The sequence below is a fragment of the Papio anubis genome, chromosome 17 (genome assembly GCF_008728515.1).
Source record: "Papio anubis isolate 15944 chromosome 17, Panubis1.0, whole genome shotgun sequence".
NCBI classification, from domain to species: Eukaryota; Metazoa; Chordata; class Mammalia; order Primates; family Cercopithecidae; genus Papio; species Papio anubis.
In genome coordinates, this window is record NC_044992.1 from 3,278,246 (window position 1) to 3,305,712 (window position 27,467).

Genomic DNA, 27,467 nt, shown 5'->3' on the forward strand with positions numbered 1-27,467 from the left:
AATCTTTCAGCTACACGGAGGTTTCTCGTCTTCCCATTGGCCGGGGTAGGCGGGTTTCCACGCAACCCTTGCGGCGGGCCCTAGCTATAGGCGGAGAGGCGGCAGAAGGCGGGACCTAAAGGGGGCCCCGCCCCGCAGGGCTCTGGTTTCCGCCCAGTGGAGAGCTGTCTGAGCTCCGCTCACCAAAGGAACCGGGAAACGCTGGCGGCTCCAAGAGCTTCTGTGTCACTGGCAGCGGCCTCATCCTCCCTCACGCCGAAGCCCCGATCCCTGCGCCCCAACCCAGCTGCGCTTTCTCCGGCCAAGACGCGTGGAAACTACAACTCCCAGAGTGCATCTCGCCGAGATCGGACCCCAGTCAGGTGGCAGAGGTCAGGTGACAGCGGACCCGCCTCTCCCAAAGTCTAGCCGGGCCGGGGAACGCGGTGCATTCCAGACCGGCACCTGGCGAGGCTCCTGCGTCCCCTGAGGGCGGTTCCCCGAGCTGGGGGGCTCCGGTGAGAGCGGGCGCAGCCTCCCGTTTCCCAGGCGGGCCCCTTGAGGCACAGCAGGTCAGCGGGGCAGCCTGCCGGGGGTCCAGCGCCCTCAGCCGCGCCGGGATCCTTTCCCCGCCACCAGTGCTGGCCTCGCGACACCGGACAACCCCGGGGTGGAAGGGCCCGAGCGCTGGTCAGCGGAGGCAGGGACAGCGGGCTGCCGGGGTGGGTGCCGTTCCCAGCCCCTTCCCTTCTGCTCAGTTGCCGCCTGGGTCTCGGTTGGGGAATTTGCAGATTGCTTTAGAGACGGTGAGAGGACCTTTGCGAGAGCGCCGGTTGACGTGCCAAGTTCGGGGCTCCGGGGGACTGAGCAGCAAGAGACCCCACCTTCCCCTCCGGGTTTTCACTCAGGGCTAAGGGAGGACTCCTGAGCCCTGCCTCTTCCAGTAACATTGAGGAGGATAACTGTGCTTTGTGAGAGCTCGCTACGCGCCCTAAGCAACAGAGGTAACCACTTTATATCCTTGTTTCTCAACCTCCTTATTCCTACCCACCCCTCTCCCATAAAATTTAATACCACTAGTACACTGGGTATTTGTTTATGTGACCACAAACCATTGTAATAGCTAGATTTTTTTCCCACCACCACCTCCCCCCACCACCCCAAGCCATTTTTTTTTTTTTTTTTGAGATAGTCTCCAGCCTCTGTCGCCCAGGACTGGAGTGTGGTGGCGCCATCTCAACTCACTGCAACCTCCGCCTTCCGGGTTCAAGTGATTCTCCTACCTCAGCCTCCCAAGTAGCTAGGACTACAGGCCCGAGCCACTATGCCCAGCTAATTTTTGTATTTTTAGTAGAGACGGGGATTCACCATGTTGGCCAGGCTAGTCTCGAACTCCTGACCTCAGGTGATCTGCCCACCTTGGCCTCCCAAAGTGCTGGGATGACAGGCGTGAGCCACCACGCCCAGCCTACCCCCAGCCAATTTTAGTCCAACTTGACAATGCATGCTTTACATCTCCTCATTTAAGTCCTATGAAGTAGTTACCACCGTCCCTGTTTGGCACCACACGGTCACATAAGTAATAAACGCGAACCCAGGTTCAAACCTGTCTCCAGTGTACACAGCCCTTACCACTATTTGTATACCCTCTCCAAAAGCAGGAGACCCAGGGAGTTCCAGGTCGTAGAACAGAGGACAGGACCAACTCATACCTGGCAGAGAGGAGCTGCCACAGGAGACCCATAGCCCCAGGTTGCTCCTGGGAAGGGACTGAATGGGTGAAACAACATGTGACATCTGAATGAGGCCTGGACAATTGTTAGAACTTACATAGTAAGGGCACACCAGACAGAGCCCATTGTCAAGAGATACTTCATTTCTATCTTGTAGCTTTCACAAGCCACTAGTTTTATGTAATTATCAATCTGTTTTGTTTGTTTGTTTGTTTGTTTTTGAGATGGAGTTTCACTCTTATCACCCAGGCTGGAGTGTAATGGTGCAACCTCGGCTCACTGCAACCTCCGCCTCCCGGGTTTAAGCGATTCTCCTGCCTCAGCCTCCCAAGTAGCTGGGACTACAGGCACATGCCACCATGCCCAGCTAATTTTCGGATTTTTAGTAGAGACGTGGTTTTGCCATGTTGGCCAGTCTGGTCTCGAACTCCTGACCTCAAGTGATCCAACTGCCTCTGCCTTCCAAAGTGCTAGGATTATAGGCATGAGCCACTGCGCTCAGCCTCATCTGATGTTTTTTAACATTTTAGTTGACTTACCTCTCAATGTCGTTTTGTCTCTGCTGGCATCATTCCTCCAGGTGTCTCAGCCTTTGAGGCTTGGGGATATTTGCTGACCAAGTCTGTGAGTTCGAGAAGCTGGTTAGGCCTGATTCTGCATCTAATTTCTGGAGAAAAACCACTCTGCCCGGGGCAACAAACTGAATCCCGAACTTGAGGTCACAGGGCAGGTATGAGGAGCGGAGAGCAGCAAGAGTGAGAGGGAGGCCTGTGGTCATTCCATACACACAGGAGGGCAGTTCTTCAAAGGTCAGAGCACAGGGATCCAGCGCCAAGGGCAAGGCCCCCAGGGGAGGCCAGAGCGTGGGTGAGGCGTCATTCCTGGCTAGTGGGAAGGGTCTCAGATGAGGCAGAGCTGCAGCAGCCGAAGCGAGAACCCTGGAGGAGACAGGGGCCAACAGAGGTCAGACAGCTGGAGCGGCCGGGGGGCTTCTATGTAAGGGAGTTGTCAGGAGATGCTGGAGGCCTTGGGGAAACTGAAATCAGAGTAGGAACAGGGATCTCTCCATATAGACCTTACCCAGTGCTCCCCACAGTTTGCAGGAGCCCCAGGAGGCTGTCAGCGTGAGAGGACCTGAGCACTGTGTACTGAGGCAGCGTAGAGACCAAGCTACAGAAATCCATGCCAGCCTGCTTGCTCTTGACCCACAGTTCACCTGCTGTGTGTTGGCGTTACAGGAATGCAGCTCCCCATCTTCCACACTAAACCGAGGAGTTGCTCTGGGGCTCATCCCTCCCCGAGTCCTCCTTGTGAATGACCCCAGCCAGTCCTGAAATAGTGACACTTGTCAAATAAAGTCTTGACAGACATGGTGGCTCACACCTGTAACCCCAGCACTTTGGGAGGCTGAGGCAGGCAGATCGTTTGAGGTCAGGAGTTCCAGACCAGCCTGGCCAACGTGGCGAAACACCGTCTCTACTAAAAATACAAAAGTTAGCTGGGCATGGTGGCGAGCACCTGTAATCCCAGCTGCCCAGGAGGCTGAGGCAGGAGAATTGCTTGAACCCAGCAGGGGAGGTTTCAGTGAACTGAGTTCGCACCACTGCACTCCAGCCTGGGCAACAGAGCAAGACTCTGTCTCAAAAAAAAAAAAATTTTGTAATATGTATATTTAAAAAAAATTTTTTTTTTAAGTCTTAAGGGTCAATTGGTGTCATCAGCCCTTAGACTCTTATCCCAGGACAGTAAAGGAAACTAATTTCCTTGAGGTTTGTAGGTTCACAATGTCGAATATCTGACCAGTTTTAACTTCTGGAGAAAAAGAATCTCAGGCCAGTAAAATTGCATCCTTTCTTTCTGCTAAGTTTTTGCTAAAAGCAGTTGAAGAGGGAAAAATTCTGGTCTTTGTTCACTTCCACAGGGGGACACTTTACACAACCCATTTGGCTCCCCGAGCCTGTTTCCCCGTATATCAAAGGAAGATAAGGCCTCTCTGGGTGGCCCTCTGAGGCTGTGATGCAAAGCCCTGAGGTCAGAGCTGCCAATTGGGAGTCCTTTATGAGCCATCCATGCTCCGGAGGGCAGATCGTCTACAGGGAGCTGAGCTGATTCAACATTCACCTGAAAGTCTCTCACTATTTTTCTTCCTAGTTCTGAGAAATCGGGAAACATGATAAGGAATTGGCTGGCTATTTTTATCCTTTTTCCCCTGAAGCTCATAGAGAAATGTGGTAAGTTTAGAAATGACATGTCAACATTGTAAAGAGGGAAATGGTGGCTAGAGGAAGTAGTCGTCTGATCTGTTTGTTGCCAAGGGTTTAGTATCAGTCAGACCACGTGTCTCTGTTTGCCCCTCAGCCATGTGACCCCTGGGGTGGTGGAGCGGACCCAGGTCTGGGATCCAGGTGTTTGGCAAAGAGCCAGATAGTTCCACAAATAATTGGCCTTCTGCCCTGGTATCTCTGTGCCTTTCCTGTATCAAAGTGAACAGTTGGTTCTTAAAGTCAGACTATGCAGCTGATTCTCAAAGTCAAACTGTAGAGCCCCAACAACCTGGGATAATATCTTAAAGACTGGCTTAGGCTGGAGCAGTGGCTCTTCACGCCTATAATCCCAGAGCTTTGGGAGGCCAAGGCAGGAAGATCTGTTGAGGCCAGGAGTTTGAGACCAACCTGGGCAACGTAGTGAAACCCCATCTCTATTAAAAAATAATTTTTAAAACTTAGCTGTGTGCAGTGGCTCGTGCCTATAGTCCTAGCTACTTGGGAAGCTGAGGCAGGAAGATCACCTGAGCCCAGGAGGTCAAGACTACAATGAGTTATGATCACACCACTTCACTCCGGCCTGGGCAACAGAGTGAGACCCTGACTTGAAAAAAAAAAAGGCCGTGTGTGGTGGCTCATACCTGTAATCCCAGCACTTTGGGAGGCCAAGGTGGGCGGATCACAAGGTCAGGAGATTGAGACCATCCTGGCCAACATGGTGAAACCTCATCTCTACTAAAAAAAAAAAAAATACAAAAATTAGCTGGGCATGATGGCGGGCGCCTGTAGTCCCAACTACTCAGGAGGCCGAGGCAGGAGAATTGCTTGAACCCAGAAGCCAGAGGTTGCAGTGAGCTAAGACTGCGCCACTGCACTGCAGCCTGGCGACAGAGCAAGACTCTGTCCCACTTCTGAAAAAAAAGAATAATGGCTTATGTCCCTGCCTGTGGACCTCACAGAGAGAGTCCTGGGTCCTGGGAAATAGCGGGGAAGCAGAAGAGGTGGCCACCCTGTTGTACCTGGTTCTGCCAGGCACAGGTCATCTGAGGAGTCTGCCCAGCATCCCCTTGTAAGATGAGAAAACCTGTCCCTTAGAGAGGGGCTGAGGAACAAGGTACAACGCCCCGCAGGGCTAGGGGTCACTTGGAACACAGGCTGGGATGGAGTTTACACGTCCTTGTAGGAGGACTGACCTTCAGCACAGGCCTCTTTGAGACCCGTGCCCTTCGAGCAATTCTCCTACTGCCCAAAACATCTCTGGAATTCCTTCCATAAAGAGCCGTGTTTAGCACTTCCAGGGTGCCGGGCCCATTCATTTCATCCTCTGCTTGCCTGTTGGGTCAAATACAAAAATCAGATACGTTTTTTGTTTGTTTTTTGTTTTGAGACAGAGTCTCACTCTGTCACTGGGGCTGGTGTGCAGTGGCACGATCTCAGCCCACCGCAACCTCCACCTCCCGAGTTCAAGCAATTCTCCTGCCTCAGCCTCCTGAGTAGCTGGGACTACAGGCGCCCGCAACTACGCCCAGCTATTTTTTTGTATTTTTAGTAGAGACGGGGTTTCACCATGTTGGCCAGGCTGGTTTCGAGCTCCTGACCTCGTGGTTCACCTGCCTCGGCCTCCCAAAGTCCTGGGATTACAGGCATGAGCCGCCGTGCCTGGCCCAGATATATCTTGAATTCCCATTTCAAGTGAACCTTGACAAACCACACAAATCCTGCAGAGGTCTCCCCAGAGCCTAGCACCACTGCAGTTATCTGGCCTCTTGCATCTCTGAGGAAACAGTGGTCACGTGATCATCTCTTCCAGGTTTGTTAAACAATCAGCAATGTTTGTTTGTAGTCACACCTTGTGGATAAGCAATTTCGGGGCAAGGCAGGTCTTTCAGACCCTGGAGCCTGGTGTTTTGAAACCCTTTCCCCGCCCTCCAGGGTCAGACTTTGTGAGACTGAGGCTGGAGCGTGTGTGTGTGCCCAGGCGTGTGTGTGCATGCGCGAGTACGTGTGGCCGGGCGTGTGCGTCTTGTATGAGAAATAAATAATGGCACGAACTGTATTATTACGTCACCAGGCGTGTGTGTGTGCGTGTGATGCGTGGCGGCGGCGATATGCGTGGCCTAGGCGTGTGTAATCGCACCGCATAGTACATGTGGCCAGGCGTGTGCATGGTCCCAGGCGTGTGTGTGCGTGTGAGTACGTGTGGCCAGAAGCGTTAATCAGATCCGAGCGTGTAATGGCAAATGCGTGAGAATACGTGTGGCCAGGCATGTCGTGGCCCTGGGCGTGTGTGTGCCTGTGGCAGTACATGTAATGAGCATGTGCATGGTCCCGGCGTGTGTGTAATAGCGTAGCGGCGTGGTACATGTGGCCAGGCGTTATTATTGTGGTCCGGCGTGTGTGTGTGTCCCGTGATGCATTGGCCAGTGTCGTGGTCCCCAGATGTGTGTAATGAATGCTGGCGTGTGATGCGTGTGGCCAGGCATGTGGCCGTAGTGCAGAAGCGTGTGTGTGCATGGCAGATGCACGTGTGGCCAGGTATGCGTGAATTGGCGTGTGTGTCTTGTGGCGTGATGCATCATGGCCAGGCGTGTGCAGCGCCGGTCATTCACACGCCGCTTTAAGCGCCATTAGTAAAGCTAATACACTCCCTTAAGAGAAAAACAGAAAATCCAGCTACCACCACTCCAGTTACCCAGAGGGGAAACAGGCCCAGAGAAGGTAGAAGGCTTCCCCAAAGTCACACAGCTAGAAGGTAACAAAGCTGGGACCTGCACAGGATCCCCGCTGCATGAGGTCACTTTGCCTCCTTTCCTGAATGCCATTAGAAAAGAAGAATGGGCCAGGCGCTGTAGCTTATGCCTGTAATCCCAGCACTTTGGGAGGCCAAGGTGGGTGAATCTCTTGAGGTCAGGAGTTGGAGACCAGCCTGGCCAACATGGTGAAACCCCATCTCTACTAAAAATACAAAATTAGCTGGACAGGGTGGCGTGCGCCTGTAAGCCCAGCTACTCAGGAGGCTGAGGTAGGAGAATCGCTTTAACCCAGGATGCAGAGGTTGCAGTGAGCTGAGATCACACCATTGCACTCCAGCCTGGGCCACAGAGCAGTTCCCCATCTCAAAAAGAAAAAAGGAAAGAAGAATGGAAGCCACCATAAAATCAAGTCACTGGAATTGAATCTCCAACCTCATTCTGCCCTTGCTGTTTCTTTCTTCTCTTTGCTTTGGGTAGTAATTATTAAGGACCACGGAGGAAATGATTGGCCTTCAGAGTTGTCTGTCTCTGACTTCTCTGGGTGGAATCTTGAGGCAGTGCAGCCTCGTGGCAAGAACCTGGGCTTTGGACTGGACAGGCCTAAGTTTGAATCCTGCCCTCACCATTTTCAAGCTGTGTGGGCAAGAAACCTTTCCTCTTAGAATGCTCAGTTTCCGGAAATGTAAAATAGGAATAATAATGCCTACCTCTCACTTTTGTAATAATTCGAAAATGGGTGCTAGGAGTATAGCAGAGTACCTGGTATTGGGTAGGCGCAGAGTGGGAGAGAGGCCTATAAGAATCAATTTTAAAAACCTGGCCGAGCATGGTGGCTCATACCTGTAATGCCAACACTTTGGGAGGCCAAAGAGGGAGGATCACTTGAGCACAGGAGTTTGACACCACCAAGCAACATAGTGAGACACCGTCTCTACAAAAAAAAAAAAAAAAAAAAAAAAAAATTTCTTGAAATGGATTCTCGCTCAGTCACACAGACTGGAGTGCAATGTGGCATGATCTCAGTTCACTGCAACCTCTGCCTCCCGGGTTCAAGCGATTCTAGTGCCTCAGCCTCCCAAGTAGCTGGGATTACAGGCGTGCGTGCCACCACACCCGGCTAATTTTTGTATTTTCAGTAGAGACAGCGTTTAGCCCACATTGGCCAGGCTATGCCGAGACTCCTAACCTCAAGTGATCACACTTACCTCAGCCTCCCAAAGTGCTGGGATCACAGGCGTGAGCCACCTCACCTGGCCAAAATTTTTTTTTTTTTTTTAGGGGTAGAGTGCCGGCTCTGTCACACCAGGCTGGAGTGCAGTGGCAGGATCTCAGCTCACTGCAAGCTCCAGCCTCCGGGGATTTCCTTCTCACCCAGCCTCCCGAGTAGCTGGGACTACAGAAGCCACCACCTACGCCAGCTAGTTTTGCAGCCCATTTTTAGTAGAGGCGGGGTTTCACGGTTAGCCAGGATGGCCTCGATCTCCTGACCTCGTGATCCAGCCCGTCGGCCTCCTAAAGTGCTGGGATTACAGGCTTGAGCCACAGCGCCCGGCCAAAAATTTTTTTAAGTAGCTGGGCATGGGGGCGCATGCCTATGGTCCTAGCTGCTGAGGTAAGAGGCGGCAGCGGTGAGCAGATCACTTGCAGTGAGCCATGATCACTCTCTTTAGGAGGAACTCAGGATGGTGTCACGACTCATTTTGTAATTCTGATACAATGTTAAGATTTTAGACTTATGGGGCCAGCTTCCTAACCGCCTCCCACCTTGGGCTAAAAATGTCCTGCAGTTAGCATGTGATAATAATAATAATAGTAACAATTATTAACATCTGGGCTTTGTGGAGAACATGTTACAAGCATTGCTACATTTTATCTTCACAATGACTTGGTGAGATAGGTCTTGGTATTCCCCCCATTGTACAGATAAGGAAATGGAGGCTCAGAGAGGGTAAGCACCTTATCCATGGTCACACAGCTAGGAAGTTTCAGAGCCAGAATGCAACTGTGTGACTTTGAAGCCCAATATCTGAGTTGCTGAGCACCTCAGTTTTCTGTGGTGCTAAAGAAGGAGGAAATAAACATTCTCTGGTCTGGTTCTTGGAGAGTTCACAAACTCCTATTTTGTTTTATTTTATTTTATTTTTATTTTGTTGAGACAGAGTCTCACTCTGTCACCCAGGCTGGAGTGCAGTGGCGCAATCTCATCTCACTGCAACCTCCGCCTCTGGGTTCAAGTGATTCTCCTGCCTCAGCCTCCCGAATAGCTGGGACTACAGGGACCTGCCATCACGCCCAGCTAATTTTTTGTATTTTTAGTAGAGGTGGGGTTTCACTGTGTTAGCCAGGATGGTCTCGATCTCCTGACCTCGTGATCCACCCGCCTCGGCCTCCCAAAGTACGGGGATTACAGGCGTGAGCCACCGCGCCCGGCCTAATTTTTTGTCTTTTTGGTAGAGACGGGGTTTCACTGTATTGGCCAGTCTGGTCTCCAACTCCTGACCTCAGGTGATCCACCCACCTCGGCCTCCCAAAGTGCTAAGATTACAGATGTGAGCCACTGTGCCCGGCCCTCAGCCTCCTATGTTATAATGCAAAGATTGCAGGAGCTCTGTGGCCACGTAGATCTCCCACTCACCTTGACCTCCACTACCTCCGGCAGAGCCCTAGGGATCCAGAGTCTGGCTGGCCGCCTGGCATCACTTTCAGCACCCTGTCCTGAGCAGTGGCTGGTTCTGGGACTTGCTTATCTGGCATGGTCCTCAGCTCTAGGCAGAACTGAACTGGCGGTACAGGAAGTCCCAGCTACGCAAGCCCAGAAGAAAGCCTCGGAATGTCCTCAGAACAATGAGCCTGAAAAAGAAAGGCAGAGTCGCCACAGCAGCTGGGCTTCTGCAAGGGCCAGGGGACATCCTGTTCTGAGGAGCCCAGCCAGCCAGCAGGGGACTGGAGATTGTGGACTGTGGGGACCTGCAGACTTGGGACAGAGCTTCCATCTGCATTCACATATGCTGAGTATGGAGAAGGCAGCTCTCAGGGTCTGAGAGGCTCCAGGTAGCAGAGCCTGGCCTGGGAGGACAAGCTTCAGGCTGTGATCTCCTTAGAGGAGATGAGGCTACAGAGGAAGAGAAACTACCAGGGAGGAGTATTGAGGCAGAGAATCAGAGGTCGAATTGGGTAACTTTAAGTTTCCTTCCGGGCCAGATGCGGTGACTCACGCCAGTAATCCCAGCACTTTGGGAGGCCGAGGCAGGCGGATCACCTGAGGTCAGGAGTTCAAGACCAGCCTGGCCAACATGGTGAAACCTTGTCTCTACTAAAAATGCAAACATTAGCCAGATGTGGCACCGCATGCCTGTAATTCCAGCTACTTGGAAGGCTGAGACAGGAGAATCACGAACCCGGGAGGCGGAGGTTGCAGTGAGCAAAGATCATGCCACTGCACTCCAGCCTGGACGACAGAGCAAGACTCTGTCTCAGAAAAAAAAAAAAGTTTCCTTCCAACCCAAGCATCTAAAATTTCAGATCTCAATTCATCTCCCTTTGAGGGGTCTGAGTGAGGGCATCTGGGTGGGGGAACCAGGGCTGCTGGAAGCCTTTGAGGGGTCTGAGTGACGGGGTCTAGGTGGGGGAACCAGGGCTGCTAGCAGCCTTTGAGGGGTCTGAGTGACAGGGTCTGGGTGGGGGAACCAGGGGATGCTGAGTGACGGGGTCTGGGTGGGGGAACCAGGGATGCTGGCCGTTGCAAGGATCCCCCTCATCACAGTCAGGCACCTGCTTCCCCGCCAGCCTGGATTCATGATCATGACCCCTAGGCTGTATATAACCCTGAAGGTAGTCAGGCAGGGGAGGTGAGATGGACAGGTGTGGCATGGGGCTTCCAGCACCCCTGGGAGCAGAGGTTGGGACGGGGCTGCCCAAAGAATACAGGAAACACACAAAGAGAGGCTTACTCAGTCCAGTGCTCTGGGCTAGTTGGTCTTGCAAGAGGGTGGGTTGGTTGGTTGGTTTTGAGACAGAGTCTTGCTCTGTTGCCCAGGCTGGAGCACAGTGGCACGATCTCAGCTCACTGCAACCTCCACCTCCCGAGTTCAAGCAATTCTCCTGCCTCAGCCTCCGCAGTAGCTGGGACTACAGGTGCGCGCCACCACACCCAGCTAATTTTTTCTGTTTTTAGTAGAGACAGTTTCACCATGTTGGCCAGGCTGGTCTTGATCTCCTGACCTTGTGGTCCACCCACCTCATCAGCCTCCCAAAGTGCTGGGATTACAGGCGTGAGCCACCGCGCCTGACCAGTCTTCTTTCTTATTTTAAGAAAATATTTTATAGAGACAGAATCTCTCTATGTTGCTCAGGCTGGTCTCCAACTCCTGGGCTCCAGCGATCCTCCCGCCTTGGCCTCCCAAAGTGCTGGGTTTACAAGTGTGAACCACCATGCCCGGCCCCAAGATGGTTTTCTAAGACCCTAAGACCCAGACCTGCTTCCTCCCTCATCCAGGGGGCCTGTTTGTCAACTTGATTCTGAGTTCACAGCATAATGCCAAGAAGAAATCCCTGAGAGTGAAACAACTATTCACGCTTCTTCCTCCAGTCCCCACAGATAGCCCCAGGAAGGGGACCAGTACCAGGGTGAGCTGGGTTAGGAAGGGGACCAGTACCGGGGTGAGCTGGGTTAGGAAGGAGCCGACCAGTACCGGGGTGAGCTGGGTTAGGAAGCAACCGACCAGTACCAGGGTGAGCTGGGTTAGGAAGGAGCCGACCAGTACCGGGGTGAGCTGGGTTAGGAAGGAACCCCAGAGGGCTCTTTAGAAACCCGTTAGCTGGGCCCATGTGTCTCTCAGAGGGCAGGAAAGGGGCTGGCCCAGGTCTTCAGGGCCATTTTGACTTCATGAACAGAAGAGACAGACCCCTGTCCTTTCCATCTGAAGAGGAGGTTCAGGGCTGCCTTTTGTGCTCCCATATCATGCTTGAATTCCCCTGTAATGATTTTTGGACTCCATGGTTCTCTAACGATCTCTGGGTAGCTCAGCCACAGACTCTCAGAGCCTGTCATCGCAGGGGGATGAGGACGCTCTGGCGTTTCCTGCTCAGGCCTGTCTTCCTCCATCTCTGTCTCTGGCAGCAGGTGGGAAAGGAACCTAACCAGGGTCTGTGTTTGGAGTCCCATCACAGACCAGGGCTCATCAGAGAGTCAGAACTCAGGAGCTCAGATGTCAGGGGTTTCGGCCCAGTTTCCTGTCGCAGGCCCGAGCTCTGACCCAGTGCCTCACGTCATTGATTTGGGTCCTTCCAGAGTCAACCGTCAGCCTTACCGTTCCTCCCGTTGTAAAGCTGGAAAACGGCAGCTCGACCAACGTCAGCATCGCCGTGCGGTAAGTTCCCGGGCCTGGTGCTGTGCTCAGCTCCGCTCAGGCCCTGCAGCTGGGTCAGTCTGTTCAGATTCCTGATGCGCTGCTCCTGCCTCTTACCTGTAAGACAAGCCATAGAGAAAGGGATGGTGCTAGCCCTGGGCTGCAGGGTGGGATTGCAAAGGCTGACCCCCACTCTGAATCCTCACTTCCCCTGGGAGGAGAAGGAAGGGGTGCTTCTCCCAGACACGTGGGTCTTTTACCCGCATGGGAAGAGTCCTGTGTGACCGGCAGTGGAGGCCAGATTTCAAAGCGATTCTAAGACTAAATATTTGAAGAGAGCCCCAAAGGTCAAGGGGCAGGGGCCTGAGCTGCTGGTTGATGCTTCTGAGGTTGCTCTCAGAAGCAGAATTGGCCGCGTCGGGTGAATGCCACTCACGCTGGGCCTTGTCTGGGAGTCTTACTTGCTGCCATCTGCTGGCTTAGGCACAAGCGTTGCGACCTAGTCCAGTCTGTGCCAGGGAGGCTCCCTCTGCCTTCTCTGCTCTTAGCTGCTTTGTCCTGCCCTTGCCTCCCGGCCATGAGGATTCCCTGATGAAGAAGACCTGGAGCCCTCTCCTTCTCTCTACGCCTCTCCCCCTTCCTCGCCTCTCCTGCGAGATCTGGCCTGAAACCAAAGCGTTGGTTCCAAGGCCGCTAGCAGGCCCACCATTCTACTCCCAGCTCCTCTGTCTCTGCACACCCTCCCCCTGCAAATCTTACAAGTCATGTCTTACCACAACTCTCCAGGCCCCTGCAGCGGCCTCCCACTGCCTTTCAAATTAACTCCAGGCCTCTAAACCCAGAGCCAGGGCCCGGGAGGTGGCTTCCGGCCAGCACGTCTGCCTTCTCCCGTCAGATGCCTCTCCTAGCTTTCCAGGCCCAGACTGCTCCCTCCTTGTTCCCTGCCTGAGCCCTCTCCTCCTTCAGTCCAATTCTGGCCCTCACAGAAGGCCGTGCTCAGACCGGACAACCTTGGGGAAGCCTTTCCTACTGGAGCAGGGAGCCGTGGTCCTGGGCCTCCAGATGCCTCCTTTGTCATTCACACCCAGTTTGCTTTCTTCTCTGTTCTCACCCTACCCTGAAGGGACGAACACCTGGTCTCCTGATTAAGGCAGAAAAGCCTACGGAGCAGGGGTTCCACCTGGCTACCCATCAAGGTGGAGCACATAACATTTCCTAAGCCTAATTGCTTGAGAGTTTAAGGCCAGATTTGAAATCCAGAGGGGTGGTTGAGATCTCACTGTGTCCAGCTTCTCAGCAGTAATTAGACTCTTGTCCTCCACAGGCCACCATTAAATGCAACCCTGGTGATCACTTTTGAAATCACATTTCGTTCCAAAAATATTACTATCCTTGAGCTCCCCGAAGAAGTAAGTAACCAATCTTAACGGATGGGTAGGGAAATGCTAGGTAACAGAACACATTTGAATTAAGAACTGGTGGAACTAGGTCTCCTAGGCGGCCCCTGTTCCATCAACCTACAAATCTGTGATTATGGCTTTGTTGGTCTCTTTGGGGATGAGTATCATATGCCATTAGATGGAATTAAGAAGGTGATAGTAAGGAACCTGAGGCAAAAATCGTTCTGGGAATGTAAAAGTTCTTAGGATTTTCAGCTGGGAGTGGTGACTCACGCCTGTAATCCCAGCACTTTAGGAGGCCAAGGTGGGCGGATTACATGAGGTAGGAAGTTCGAGACCAGCCTGGTCAACATGGTGAAACCCCATCTCTACTAAAGTAAACATAAAAATTAGCCAGGCATGGTGGTACGCGCCTGTAATCCAAGCCACTCAGGAGGCTGAGGCAGGAGGATCACTTGAACCCAGGAGGCGGAGGTTGGAGTGAGCCGAGATGACCCCCCTGCACTCCAGTCTGGGCGACAGAGCGAGACTCCGTCTCAAAAAAAAAGTTCTTGCCGGGCGCGGTGGCTCAAGCCTGTAATCCCAGCACTTTGGGAGGCCGAGACGGGCGGATCACGAGGTCAGGAGATCGAGACCATCCTGGCTGACACGGTGAAACCCCGTCTCTACTAAAAAATACGAAAACTTAGCCGGGCGAGGTGGCGGGCGCCTGTAGTCCCAGCTACTCGGGAGGCTGAGGCAGGAGAATGTCGTAAACCCGGGAGGTGGAGCTTGCAGTGAGCTGAGATCTGGCCACTGCACTCCAGCCTGGGCGACAGAGCGAGACTCCGTCTCAAAAAAAAAAAAAAAAAAAAAAAAAAAGTTCTTACAATTTTCTAAGGCCTGGCTACTCAAAGGGCATTCTGGGACCTGCAGAACTGGGCTTCCTTAGGAACACAGCATCTCAGGCCCCGTCCCAAACCTACTGATTGAAAGTCAGCACACTAGCAAGATCCCACATGGTGTGAGTCCACATTAAGGTTTGTGAAGCCTCATTCTGAGACACCATTGGTTGGGTGTCATTTCCAAAAACCAGTGCCAGCGGCCGTGGGATCTAACAGTGATCATCACCCATAGCTTTATGCATGTATCTATTTGTGTGCACCCTGCTTCCACCTTACTGAGAATTTGAGCCAGCTGCTATTCAATTAGATAAAAAGCATCCATAGAGGAGGTGGTAAATAAGGGTTTAAAAAACAAGATGGGCCAGGCGTGGCGGCTCAAGCCTGTCATCCCAGCACTTTGGGAGGCCAAGGCGGGCAGATCACGAGGTCAGGAGATCGAGACCATCCTGGCTAACACAGTGAAACCCCGTCTCCACTAAAAAATACAAAAAACTAGCCGGGCGGGGTGGCGGGCGCCTGTAGTCCCAGCTACTTGGGAGGCTCAGGCAGGAGAATGGCATAAACCCAGGAGGCGGAGCTTGCAGTGAGCTGAGATCCGGTCACTGCACTCCAGCCTGGGCGACAGAGTGAGACTCCGTCTCAAAAAAAAAAAAAAAAAAAGATGAATGCACGTTCACTCAGGGTGAGTAACTTCTGGAGAGCTATTGTACAACATGGCGATACCGTTAATGATCATGTATTACTGCATGCCTGAAAACTGCTAAGAGATTAGATCCTAAATGTTCCCACCACAGCTGGGTGCAGTGGCTTGCACCTAGAGTCCTAGCTACTCATGTTCTTAACAAAAAAAAAAAAAAAAGGTAAGTATATGAGATGATGGATATATTAATGAGCTTGATTTAATCATTTCACAATGTATGCATGTATCAAAGCACGTTGTATCCTGCAAATCTATACACTTTTTATTTGTCAATGATACCTTAATAAAGCTGGTGGAAGCGGGAGGAGAAGAATGCAGGGATGAGATCAGTAGCCATGAGGCACATCCAGATGGGCTGCAAATCAGCTCTGAGCCCCCTAGGAAGCAAACAGGAATGAAACACGATCAGTCTCAAGCATGTGGGAATCTGTGATCTGAAAAATATAGCATCGCTGGCTGCAGAGACGTGCACCTGGAGTCCCAGCTACTTGGGAGGCTGAGGCAGGAGAATCACTTGAGCCCAGGAGCTCACGGCTGCAGTGAGCCACGATTGTACCACTGCCCTCCAGCCTGGGTGTTGGGAGCAAGACTCTGTCTCTAAAAAATTAAAAATAAAAGTAAAATGTTGAAAAATAACAGCATTGGCCGGGCGCGGTAGCTCACGCCTGTAATCCCAGCACTTTGGGAGGCCGAGGCGGGCGGATCACGAGGTCAGGAGATCGAGACCATCCTGGCTAACACGGTGAAACCCCGTCTCTACTAAAAAATACAAAAAATTAGCCGGGCGTGGTGGCGGGCACCTGTAGTCCCAGCTACTCGGGAGGCTGAGGCGGGAGAAGGGCGTGAACCCGGGAGGTGGAGCTTGCAGTGAGCCGAGACTGCGCCACTGCACTCCAGCCTGGGTGACAGAGCGAGACTCCATCTCCAAAAAAAAGAAAAATAACAGCATTGCTGAGAGAGAGGTATCAGAGTGTCCAGCTAAGGGGATCCTGCCTGAGAGGGAGATCCCCCCGCTGGTGAGCACCTTGATAGGCAGTGCCATTTCCCATACCTCCTCTCTTGCCCGGGGTGTGAGCCCAGCATGGGTTCTGACAGCACAGCCCTCTGAGCCACAGATTACATTCAGACTCTGGGAGGAACAGATGCTGATTGCTTCGTTTAGGGCCAAACATCTAAGTCAAAGTGTCATCTTTTTATTTTTATGTATTCATTTATTTTTTAATTTTATTTATTTATTTAGAGACAGAGCTTCACTCTTTTGCCCAGGTTGGAGTAAAGTGGCGCAGTCTCAGCTCACTGCACCCTCCACCTCCTGGGTTCAAGCGATTCTCCTGCCTTAGCCTCCCAAGTAGCTGGGATTATAGGCGCCCACCACCATGCCCGGCTAATTTTTCTATTTTTAGTAGAGACGAGGTTTCACCATGTTGGCTAGGCTGGTCTTGAACTCCTGACCCCAGGTGATCCACCCGCCACAGCCTCCTAAAGTGCTGGGAATACAGGTGTCAGCCACTGCGCCCAGCCATTGATTGATTGATTGATTGAGATAGAGTCTCACTTTGTAGCCCAGGCTGGAGTGCAATGGCGTGATCTCAGCTCACTGCAACCTCCGCCTCCTGAGTTCAATTATCCTGCCCTAGCCTCCCAAGTACCTGGGATTACAGGCACACACCACCACGCCCGGCTAATTTTTGTATTTTTAGTAGAGATGGGGTTTCACCATGTTCGCCAAGCTGGTCTTGAACTCCTGGCCTCAGGCGATCCGCCCACCTCGGCCTCCCAAAGTGCTGGGATTACAGGCATGAGCCACCGCTCCTGGCCAAAGTGTCCTCTTTTTAAAATCAGGGAAAGTCTTAAGCAAAAGAAACCTGTCATCAAACAAGCCTGGGCTGTAGGAGTCCTTGAACCTGGAGCACAAACAGATCCAGCAAATCCATGTGTCAGTCAGGGTAGCGGTGACCCCTGGGGCCAGGGGAGGTTGGAGGAAGCAAGCGGGGCTTCCGAGGACTTGGGAATGTTTCATTTTTCGTCTGGAAGCTGGATCCATTCAGTCTGTAGACATTTCATCAAGCTATGATGTGTGTACTTTTCTACCTACATGTCACAGTTCAGTTTTTTAAAAAGTCTTCAACAGTGAGAGGCTGGGCGCAGCGGCTCACATCTGTCATGCCAGCACTTTGGGAGGCTGAGGCAGGTGGATCGTTTGAGGTCAGGAGTTCAAGACCAGCCTGGCCAACATGGTGAAACCCATCTCTGCTAAAAATACAAAAATTAGCCGAGTGGTAGTGGTGTGCGCCTATAATCCCAGCTACTCAGGAGGCTGAGGCAGGAGAATCACTTGAGCCCGGGAGGCGGAGGTTGCAGAGAGCTGAGATCATGCTGCTGCACTCTAGTATGGATGACAGAATGAGACCCTGTCTCAAAAAAAAAAAAAGAAAAGAAAAGAAAAGTCTTTAACAATGAGAGTCAAACCATTGGTGTGAGAGGGAATTTATGGGCACCCACCTACCTTTTCAGGCTCCTGCCTCACTTGCCCTTCCCCACCCACCTCTCACCACTCCCCTCCACTACCTGTGATACTGGAAGCCTCTGGTTAGAACATGGGAGTTGGGTGGTCTAGGAGCCAGGCCTGCGAGCCTTGGGTAAGTCACTTCACCCCGACATAGCACCATTTCCTTATTTGCAGCCATACGGTGAGTAATGTCTACTTGATAGCCCTGTGAAGATCAAAAGCACTAGCAAGTATAAAATGTCTAGGATTGGCCGGGCGCGGTGGCTCACGCCTGTCATCCCAGCACTTCGGGAAGCCGAGGCAGGCAGATCACTCGAGGTTGGGAGTTCAAGACCAGCCTGGCCAGCATGATGAAACCCGGTCTCTACTAAAAATACAAAAATTAGCCAAGAGTGGTGGCAGGTGCCTGTAATCCCAGCTACTTGGGGGGCTGAGGCAGGAAAATCACTTGAACCCGGGAGGCAGATGTTGCAGTGAGCCGAGATTACGCCATTGCAGTCCAGCCTGGGTGACATGAGTGAAACTCCACCTAAAAAAATAAAAAATAAAAAAATGTCTAAGATCGTCCCTGACACACAGAAAGCACTCAGAGAAAGGCAGCGATTATCATTTCATTGTATCAGTCAATCGACCGATTTTCTCCCTTCCTAGTTCCAGAAGGGATTTAGTGGCCACTTAACAAATCTCCAGGCAACACTGGAAGGAATATCTGTTAAAAATAAGAAAAGTGGCCGGGCGCGGCGGCTCACGCCTGTCATCCCAGCACTTTGGGAGGCCAAGGTGGGAGGATCAGGAGGTCAGGAGATCGAGACCATCCTGGCTAACACAGTGAAACCCCGTCTCTACTAAAAATACAAAAAACTAGCCGGGCGTGGTGGCGGGCGCCTGTAGTCCCAGCTACTCATGAGGCTGAGGCAGGAGAATGCCGTGAACCCGGGAGGCGGAGCTTGCAGTGAGCAGAGATCACGCCACTGCACTCCAGCCTGGGCGACAGAGCGAGACTGCGTCTCAAAAATAAATAAATAAATAAATAAATAAATAAATAAATAAGAAAAAGTGAGTGGCAGGAAAATAAAAGAGCCAGGAGTGGCATGTGTTATGAAGATGTAGCTTGCAACACATGGACCATAAGTTGGATTCGAGGCTTTGCTGCAGCCGCTATACCATTTCCATTGTTCTGCCAAACCCCTGATTTCTGGTGCTAAGAACAAGAAGGCAGTGCTTCAAGGGTCCTCATTAAGAAGCCACTGCAGGGTGCGGTAGAGTGCCTGCAGTCCCAGCTACTCAGGAGGCTGAGGCAGGAGGATCACTTGAGCCCAGGAGTTGGAGTAATCACTGAGCTACAGACGCATCACTGCACTCCAGCCTGAGCTACAGAGCAAGGCCTGCCTCTTAAAAATAAGAAGGCCGGGCACAGTGGCTCATACCTGTAATCCCAGCACTTTGGGAGGCTGAAGCGGGTGAATCACCTGAGGTCGGAAGTTCGAGACCAGCCTGGCCAACGTGGCGAAACCCCATCTCTAGTGAAAATACAAAAATTGAGCCAGGCGTGGTTGTGGGCACCTGTAATCCCAACTACTTGGGAGGCTGAGGCAGGAGAATCACTTGAACCCTGGAGGCGGAGGTTGCAGTGAGCTGAGGTGGTGCCACTGCACTCCAGACTGGCAACAGAGTGAGACTCTGTCTCAAAAAATATATAAGAAGCAGCAGCCACAGCAGTCTAATGAGCCAGATCCTCACGGCACCTGCAGTATGGGTGGAGTATTATCCAGGGAGCACAGAAGCTGGGGACCAGGGGAGACAGTTTGGTTCAGTAAGGATATCCTCCCACTCCCCACCACTCCAAGAGGATGTAAGAGTCTCAGGAAAGGCTGGGCGTGGTGACTCTCACACCTGTAATTCCAGCACTTTGGGAGGCTGAGGTGGGTGGATCACCTGAGGTCGGGAGTTTGAGACCAGGCTGACTAACATGGTGAAACCCCATCTCTACTAAAAATACTAAAATTAGCCCGACATGGTGGCACACGCCGGTAGTCCCAGCTACTTGGGAGGCTGAGGCGGGAGAATCAGTTGATCCCGGGAGGCGGAGGTTGCAGTAAACTGAGATCGCGCCATTGCACTCCAGCCTGGGCAACGAGAGCGAAACTCCATCTCAGGAAAAAGGAAAAAAAAAAAAAGATGGCCGGGCGCGGTGGCTCAAGCCTGTAATCCCAGCACTTTGGGAGGCCGAGACGGGCGGATCCCGAGGTCAGGAGATCGAGACCATCCTGGCTAATATGGTGAAACCCCGCCTCTACTAAAAAAAATACAAAAAACCAGCCGGGCGCGGAGGCGGGCGCCTGTAGTCGCAGCTCCTGGGGAGGCTACTCGGGAGGCTGAGGCAGGAGAATGGCGTGAACCCGGGAGGCGGAGCTTGCAATGAGCTGAGATCTGGCCACTGCACTCCAGCCTGGGCGACAGAGCAAGACTCCGTCTCAAAAAAAAAAAAAAAAAAAGAGTCTCAGCAGGAATGCTTGGGAGACCAGATGCTGCAGGCAGGCCTCCAGGGACTTTTTCCTGAAGCAGAGCATTTGCCAAACATTGGGCAGCAGCAAGGGTGAAAACGTCCTCTTTGCCAAGTGTCTCGTGTATGTGCCTCTTCTGCTCCGTCACTTGGCAGCCAGGTTGGCACAGGGCACGCATGGTTTTGTGGACGCTGAGGAGCCTAGTGATGGTGGAAGCAGAAGTGATGGTATTGTAGTAAAGCAGTGGCCCAGCTTGCTGTGCACCAGGCTCTGTGCTGTCCGCTTTCTGGACATCCTGTCAGTCATGGCAGCCCTGAAACGTAGACACTTTTGTTAACTCATTTTACAGATGAGCAAACTGAGATCAGAGCTTGAATAACTTGCCCAAGGTGACGTGCCCAGTGAGAGGACAAGAGCCATCCCTCCTTCCCTCAGAGATAAGCCAGGGGAGGGCATGAGGACAAGTCCATAGCTCTGCTCAGAAAGTCTCACCCAGGCCAGGTGCAGTGGCTCATGCCCATAATCCCAGCACTTTGGGAGGCCAAGGTGGGCAGATCACCTGAGGTCAGGAGTTCCAGACCAGCCTGGCCAACATGGTGAAAGTCTGTCTCTACTAAAAATACAAAACTTAGCTGGGCATGGTGGCGTGCACCTGTAATCCCAGCTACTTGGGACTCAGGAGCCTAAGGCAGGAGAGTCACTTGAACTCGGGAGGCAGAGGTTGCAGTGAGTCGAGATCGCCCCACTGCACTCCAGCCTGGGTGACAAAGTGAGACTCTGCCTCAAAAAATAAAAAAAGAACAAAAGAAAGTCTTACTCAGGCCAGGCGCGGTGGCTCACGTCTGTAATCCCAGCACTTTGGGAGGCCGAGGCGGGTGGATTGCTTGAGCCCAGGAGTTTGAGACCAGCCTGGGCAGCATGGCGAACAGGAGGTTCAAGTTGGCTGGTGGGTGCTGCAGCGTCTCTCCTTTTGCTTAGTAAGCTCGTGGAAGGTGGGGCTGTGGGTGATGCGTCCCTCCATTCCCTAGCGTGTAGCATGGAGCTAGATGCCAGCGGTGCCCTCAGTAACCGTACATGGCATCGGATTGAACCTCAGTCTTCCTAACAGGTGGTGGTGCCTCCCGGAGTGACAAATTCCTCTTTTCAAGTGACATCTCAAAATGTTGGACAAGTTACTGTTTATCTCCATGGAAATCACTCCAATCAGACCGGGTAGGCTGGCCTCAGCGCGTGCGGGCCTCACATGACAAGAAGGGGGCCGTCCTGGGCGCGTGGAAGTCTCCTTCGGAAGCCCAGCCTCAGCTCATCCCGGCCCCCAAACTCCTTTGCAGCCCGAGGATACGCTTTCTCGTGATCCGCAGCAACGCCATTAGCATCGTAAACCAGGTGATCGGCTGGATCTACTTTGTGGCCTGGTCCATCTCCTTCTACCCTCAGGTGATCATGAATTGGAGGCGGAAAAGGTAACCCCCTGGGCCGTACGTGCAGGCTGTCTTGGGGCCACTAGGAGCAGGGCGTTCCAGCAAGGCTGCCGATGGCGCAGCCTCCGACGTCCCCTCTACCCTTCTGTCTGCCTGCCCTTTCCAGAAAGTTGTCCCAATGCGAAGTTGTCCCAATGCGAAGTTGTCCCAATGCGAAGGCTCAGGGAGCCTGGGTCAGACTCCCATGCTGGGCATTTCATCCTTTGCCCAGCTCAGCCCCTCCCTGAGAAAGCAACAAAATGGGGCTCCTTAGTTTAGTGGAGAATGGGCAGGGGAGGGGGGAAGTCCACTGTGAATCTGCTCTGCACTGGGTCCACCTGGCCCTGGAGGATTGCGGTGTCAAGTCCTGTAGACTCGGCCTTCGGGACGAAGCAGTCCCACCTCGACTTGCAAGGACCCAAGCCACGTGGGCCTCCTGGGGGGATGGCAAGCAGACAGCCAGGAGGGAGCCTCTCCTCCGGAGGCCTCCCCGACTCCCCTCTGGAGCCAGGACTTGAGGAGCAGAGAGATCTTAGGCAGGGGAGGAAGGGAGGAGGGAAGTAGCTCTTGAGAGGGCAGGGATTGGGTAGCATCCGTGGTGGGAGCAGGAGGGACCTAAGGACAGTGCCCTGCTTGAGACGGGTCGAGTCCTCCTTCCCCATGGCCTGGGAGCCCTGTCCCTCCCATTCTCCACAGTAGTGCCAGTCCTCACCCCCAGCCCTGCCCTGCCCCTCCACCCCCGCCAGTCCTCACCCCCTGCCCTGCCCCTCCACCCCCGCCAGTCCTCACCCCTGCCCTGTCTTGCCCCTCCACCCCCTGCAGCGTCATTGGTCTGAGCTTCGACTTTGTGGCTCTGAACCTGACGGGCTTCGTGGCCTACAGTGTATTCAACATCGGCCTCCTGTGGGTGCCCTACATCAAGGTACGGCCTTGCCTGTCCCACATCTCTGCCCACGTGGCGTGGTGGCCTGGCTGCCCCTCACCACCCAGCTTCTCCCACCCACCAAACAGGAGCAGTTTCTCCTCAAATACCCCAATGGCGTGAACCCCGTGAACAGCAACGACGTCTTCTTCAGCCTGCACGCGGTCGTCCTCACTCTGATCATCATCGTGCAGTGCTGCCTGTATGAGGTGAGACCAGGCCTGGCCCCCCACAGGCCGCCCCAGCCAACACCCACCACCCCGCCTCACCTTTGACAGAAGACGTGGCAGAGCCTGGGAAAGGAAGTGGGTGTGTTCATTCAGCCCAGTCCTGTGCTGGGCAGAGAAGACGCCCGTGAGTCCAGGCCCTCAGAGCCCGCCAAGTCTGGGGTGAGGGACTCAGGGAGAGGCGGTGGCTGGACTCAGGCTGAGAGCTGTGCACAGAGGAGCTCAGACAGCTCACGGAGGAGCGCAAGGCCCTGAGCCCCGCCAGGGAGGAGGGGGGAGGGCGGCAGAAGATGCTTGGTTGAGTTCCAAGGATGAGTGAAGTCCCTGTGGAGGAGGGGAGGAGCCAGGGTGGGCTCCCGGAGGGGTCAGGTCACAGAGGCCAAGGGGCATTTGAGAGGGACCCTGAGCAGGTGGGTGCAGCTGGGCTTAGGGTGCCAGGAGGGGCAGGTTCCTGAGCAGTCAGGAGAGGGCCCGCGTGCAGGCAGAGGCACCGGTATTCAGCCTTGTTGCTGGAGGCCATGGGTGTCAGCAGGGCAGGGCCCCGCCAGGGCTGGGTCCGGAGGCCCCTGATGTGCCAGCTTTGCTCTCCCTTCTCTCAGGGCGTTCCCTTCACGCTGGGAGGCAGCCGGGGCTGGCCGGCCACCCGCATGATCCCTCTAGGCTTTCTTAGCTGTCGGTGTGACGCGAGAGCGAAGGAGGCCCATGTTGGGCCCGTGTTCAGGGAAAGGCAAGGCGAGGGGACAGATTCCTGAGATGCTCAGGCTGCCGCCGGGTCGTGGGACGAGTCAGTACCTGGCTGGGAGAGGCACCAGGCCACCAGAGGTCGGAGCCCACGTCTCCGAGTGAGTGCTGAGAGGCGCCCAGTTCTGCCAAGTAGGAACGAAGCAGACGGAGCTTGAGAGTCCCAGCGGCCTGAACAGGAGGCCCTGGTGATGAGAAGGTGTGGCTGGTGCCAGGGATGTCACCCCAGCCCAGGTGTGATGCTTTCTGTGGCCCGGATGTTCCCCTGCCACGACCCCAGTGCAGTCCCCACCTCGCAGGGGCTCCTTCAAGGCCAGGGTCCAGCCTCCGTGCCCTTCTCCAAGCCCGCCCTATCCGGGGCCGCCCATGCTGAGCCCCAGCCTGGCCTCTGTGTGGGTCCACATCTCCGCCCTTCTGTCGCCCCCAGCGCGGTGGCCAGCGTGTGTCCTGGCCTGCCATCAGCTTCCTGGTGCTCGCGTGGCTCTTCGCACTTGTCACCATGATCGTGGCTGCCGTGGGGGTGACCACGTGGCTGCAGTTTCTCTTCTGCTTCTCCTATATCAAGCTCGCGGTCACGCTGGTCAAGTATTTTCCACAGGTACTTCCAGGGCCCTGTTCACATGGCCGGTGGCAGGAGAGGCGAGAGGTACAGGGCCCAGGCCCTGCTCCTGTGGGGCAGCTCCGGCCGGGGCGAGGAAACAGGACGCAAAGCCACAGGGAGCCCGGGAGCCCAGGAAGAGCAGCGCGGTGGGGAAGCCAGCCTACCGCTCTTCCCCTGGGCTGGAGTCACACGAGATCGTTAGCAGAGGCCCCGGGACCCCATGCTCCCTTAAGCATCAGGCGTTGTGGGGGTGGTTCCCCTTCTCCACACCCCAGCCTTTCCTGATGCCTTTGGCTCTGCCCCACCACTGCCTCCATTTCCACAGCAAGGGGCAGCCGCCACAGCAGGAGACTCTGGAGAGGTGAGGTGGGAGGAGGGAGCACCTTCCTGCGCAGAGCTCAGCCCCTGCTACGAGCGAGCACAGCAGGTCCTCTTCAGATCCGGGGACTCAGGGTCCAGCACATCTTGCCCTATGGCCTGGGACAGGGTTGGGGCTGAAGTTGCTGCACCCGGGGATCTAGGGCCTCATTTAACTCACCCCATTCCCAAAGGGAGGAGCCCTGTCCCAGTGTCCCCAGCCCTGAGAGCCTTGTGTTCTGTGAGCTCGGGAGGGCCCGCGTTCTGACTGGGAGGCAGGGCTGGACTCAGGCTGAGCAGGACTGAGTTCTGTGGACAAGGAGCCCGGGTGTTCCGGGCCAGGCCAGCCTGCACAAAGGCTGGGGTGGGACACGGGGAGGTAGTGAGGGGACATGGCTGGTTGAACAGTATTGAGCATGTTGAAGCTGGGAAGCTGGGGTCAGGTCCCAGGAGCTGGGGAGGGTTTCCAAGGAGGGGAAGGTTTGGGGAAGTGGGCCCCAGTCCCTGAGGGTGGGAGGGCTTGGGGCCAAGAAACCAGGCAGGCAGGAGCCCAGGTTGGAGATGTTTGGAACTGTCCAGGACTGGAGAGGCAGGAGCAAGGACGGAAGAGGGTGAGCCAGGACACAAGACAGGGACCAACCGGAGCCTGACTGGGAGACCACCAGAGAGGCCAGGACCTCCCTCATGGCGGGAAGGAAAGGTCACAGCAGTCAGAGGACCCACAGGGCTCTGCGGCGTGGGAGGACGTGGGGCACAGGCAGTCAGACTGGAGCGCCTCCCCGCAGACCCACCCCCCAGACCCCAGAAGCCTCGGCCAGGCCTGCAAGGGGAGTAAACCCCCTCTACAGACGGGGAAACCAAGGCTAGGAGAACTGTCACTTGCCCAAGACAGCAAGCTCTGGTGACGGAGCCGGGATTCCAAACCACAAGTCCCACTCCCACCCAGTCCCTAAGCACATGAAGTCCCAGCCGAGTTTGGGGACAGCCTTCCCTGGAGGCGAGAGGAATCATAGCTGCAGGGAAACCAGCTTAGGGCCTTAGCCCCAGGGATGTGGAAGACACAGGAAGGCAGCACCAGCCCCCCGTCCCTGGAATTGTGAGGTGCGGGGGGTGGGCGGCCTTTCCTTGCTGTACATGCAGATGAGACGCCCACCCCCAGGACCACTCAAACTGTGCCTTGGCTGAGGCCTGTCACAGCCCAAAGGTCACTGTGTTCCTTGGAGCCAAGGCCCCAGTGGGAGGAATGAGAACCGCTTTTGTTTGGAGGGGCAGTCACGAGGCACGTGAGGCAGCCGCCCAGTCCTCACCGCCCTCCATCTGTCTGTCCCTCTGTCTGGCCCAGGCCTACATGAACTTTCACTACAAAAGCACCGAGGGCTGGAGCATTGGCAACGTGCTCCTGGACTTCACCGGGGGCAGCTTCAGCCTCCTGCAGATGTTCCTTCAGTCCTACAATAACGGTGAGTCAGCCAGCAGGCTGCTGGCCACCCTGTGGCTGGAGCATTGGGCGGGGCCAGCCTTCCCGGGACCCTCCAACCAGGGCTCCACCCCAAGCTGGGATCCAAGCCAATCCAGCCCCCAAGGAGAGACCCGCCTAGGGGCCTTTGTAGCCGCAGGATTTGTGGTTTTTTGGGACCCCCACCTCCCACCACCCCACATGCTCCAGCTGCCTCAGGAGCTACAATCTAACACCAGCTTCCATCCCCCGGCCGCTAACAGACCAGTGGACGCTCATCTTCGGAGACCCAACCAAGTTTGGACTCGGGGTCTTCTCCATTTTCTTCGACGTCGTCTTCTTCATCCAGCACTTCTGTTTGTACAGAAAGAGACCGGGGTATGACCAGCTGAACTAGCACCCAGGGACCCAGTGTGCACAGCCCCCAGCCTCATGCCCTGCTGGGGAAGGCCTCACCCAGCGAAGGCCGGAGAAGCGGTTGGGCCCTGGCACGCAGGGCCGGCTCAGTGTGCGGACAGAGGAGAGCACTCTGCTCCTGGAGCCAGAGGCCGTTCATCAGCCTGCCTTCATCCGGGCCCCTCCTGGGCCTCCCTGGCCAGGCACGTGGCACCGTCGCCTTGACGCCGCCATCTCTTTTCTTTAAGGCTTCAAGCAGCGCGCACAGGCTCTGGCAGCCGTCTCAGGCAGGACTGGGCACCGAACTTGCAGCTGAAGGCCTTGCCCCAAACTACCAGCGTTTCTGCGAGCAGCTTGAAGGGCTGACCTTGCAGCCGGGAGAGCCAAGGGCACTCTGCTGCCACCGCTGCGTTCCCAGAGACCAAGCAGCCAGGTGCCGTGGCCAGAGGACTCAGAGGTGCTGGTGGAGGGACTAGGACTTTGGGGTTAGGATTCTTTCTCTGCAGGCCACTTTCCTGACACGCTCTCTACATAACTCAGCGTCCGCGACTGCCGTCAACAGCTAGTCCTACCCAGAGTATTTCTGAGCCCTGAGGGGCCCGCCAGATTGGTTCTGCACTGGACTCATGCCCAGCACATTAGCACACTAAGTCCTTTCAGATTTTGTGGAGGGACGTTTGGAAGTGGCTTACTCTCTTCTGCCCTCTCTGCTACCTCCACCTTTCCAGTCCGATGAGCCCCACCTGAGCACACCCAGCCCCTCCTTACCCAGCATCTGGAGTACAGGACACCTCTCTCCTGCTACCAGTCTGTGCCTTAGAGGTCTGTTAGGCCTGCCAAACGGCGACCAGCTGCCCCAGAGGGAGGGCAGGCCCCCTTCTCTCTCTTTCCCCAGATCCCTACCTGAGACTCACCAGTTTCTGGCCTGTTCAGGAGCCTCAGATAAGTATTTGTACTTGAGACCGCCTCACACAATCTGTATGGGCCCAACCCTGATCTCAACCTCCTTCCCTCCACCCGAAGCTGTCGTTCTTCCTATGGCAGCAGGGGGGTCCCAGGACGTGCCTCGTACATGCCTTGAGCTTGTCAGTCCACTGAGCTTTCGTCCATGAGACAACGCGAGGGGCCTGTATCTTGAATTAAAACCTACTCGCTTCCTTTGTGCACTCTTAAGTGTGTGCTCGATACAGAAGGCAGGTGTGCTGGCCTTCAGAGCCAGGTGCCCCTGCTCCC

The 27,467-nt window shown here is 54.6% G+C and overlaps 2 protein-coding genes across 7 annotated transcripts in view; one reads left to right on the forward strand and one right to left on the reverse strand.

The window, feature by feature from the left end:
• Positions 1 to 2,361, reverse strand: part of SHPK (sedoheptulokinase) — a 31,359-nt gene extending 28,998 nt beyond the window's left edge. Inside the window, exon 1 of the mRNA XM_031657279.1 lies at positions 2,252 to 2,361. The gene's annotated coding sequence lies outside the window, so the exon portion shown is untranslated. The remainder of the gene's footprint in view (positions 1 to 2,251) is intronic.
• CTNS (cystinosin, lysosomal cystine transporter) lies at positions 152 to 27,400 on the forward strand. Of its 6 annotated transcripts, XM_021928569.2 has the most exons (13): positions 152 to 497; positions 771 to 983; positions 3,864 to 3,943; positions 12,020 to 12,098; positions 13,402 to 13,486; positions 21,183 to 21,286; positions 21,406 to 21,537; positions 22,357 to 22,456; positions 22,546 to 22,665; positions 23,852 to 24,022; positions 25,725 to 25,842; positions 26,102 to 26,216; positions 26,483 to 27,400. In XM_021928569.2, the coding sequence occupies exons 3-13, from the start codon at positions 3,883 to 3,885 to the stop codon at positions 26,598 to 26,600; spliced, it is 1,203 nt and encodes a 400-aa protein (XP_021784261.2). In that variant the 5' UTR covers positions 152 to 497; positions 771 to 983; positions 3,864 to 3,882; the 3' UTR covers positions 26,601 to 27,400. The 6 variants fall into 6 exon arrangements, with proteins under 6 accessions (XP_021784261.2, XP_021784256.2, XP_021784258.2 ...); XM_021928564.2 differs by having other exon boundaries at positions 26,102 to 27,400; XM_021928566.2 differs by having other exon boundaries at positions 152 to 371; positions 26,102 to 27,400.
• The last annotated feature ends 67 nt before the right edge of the window (positions 27,401 to 27,467 follow it).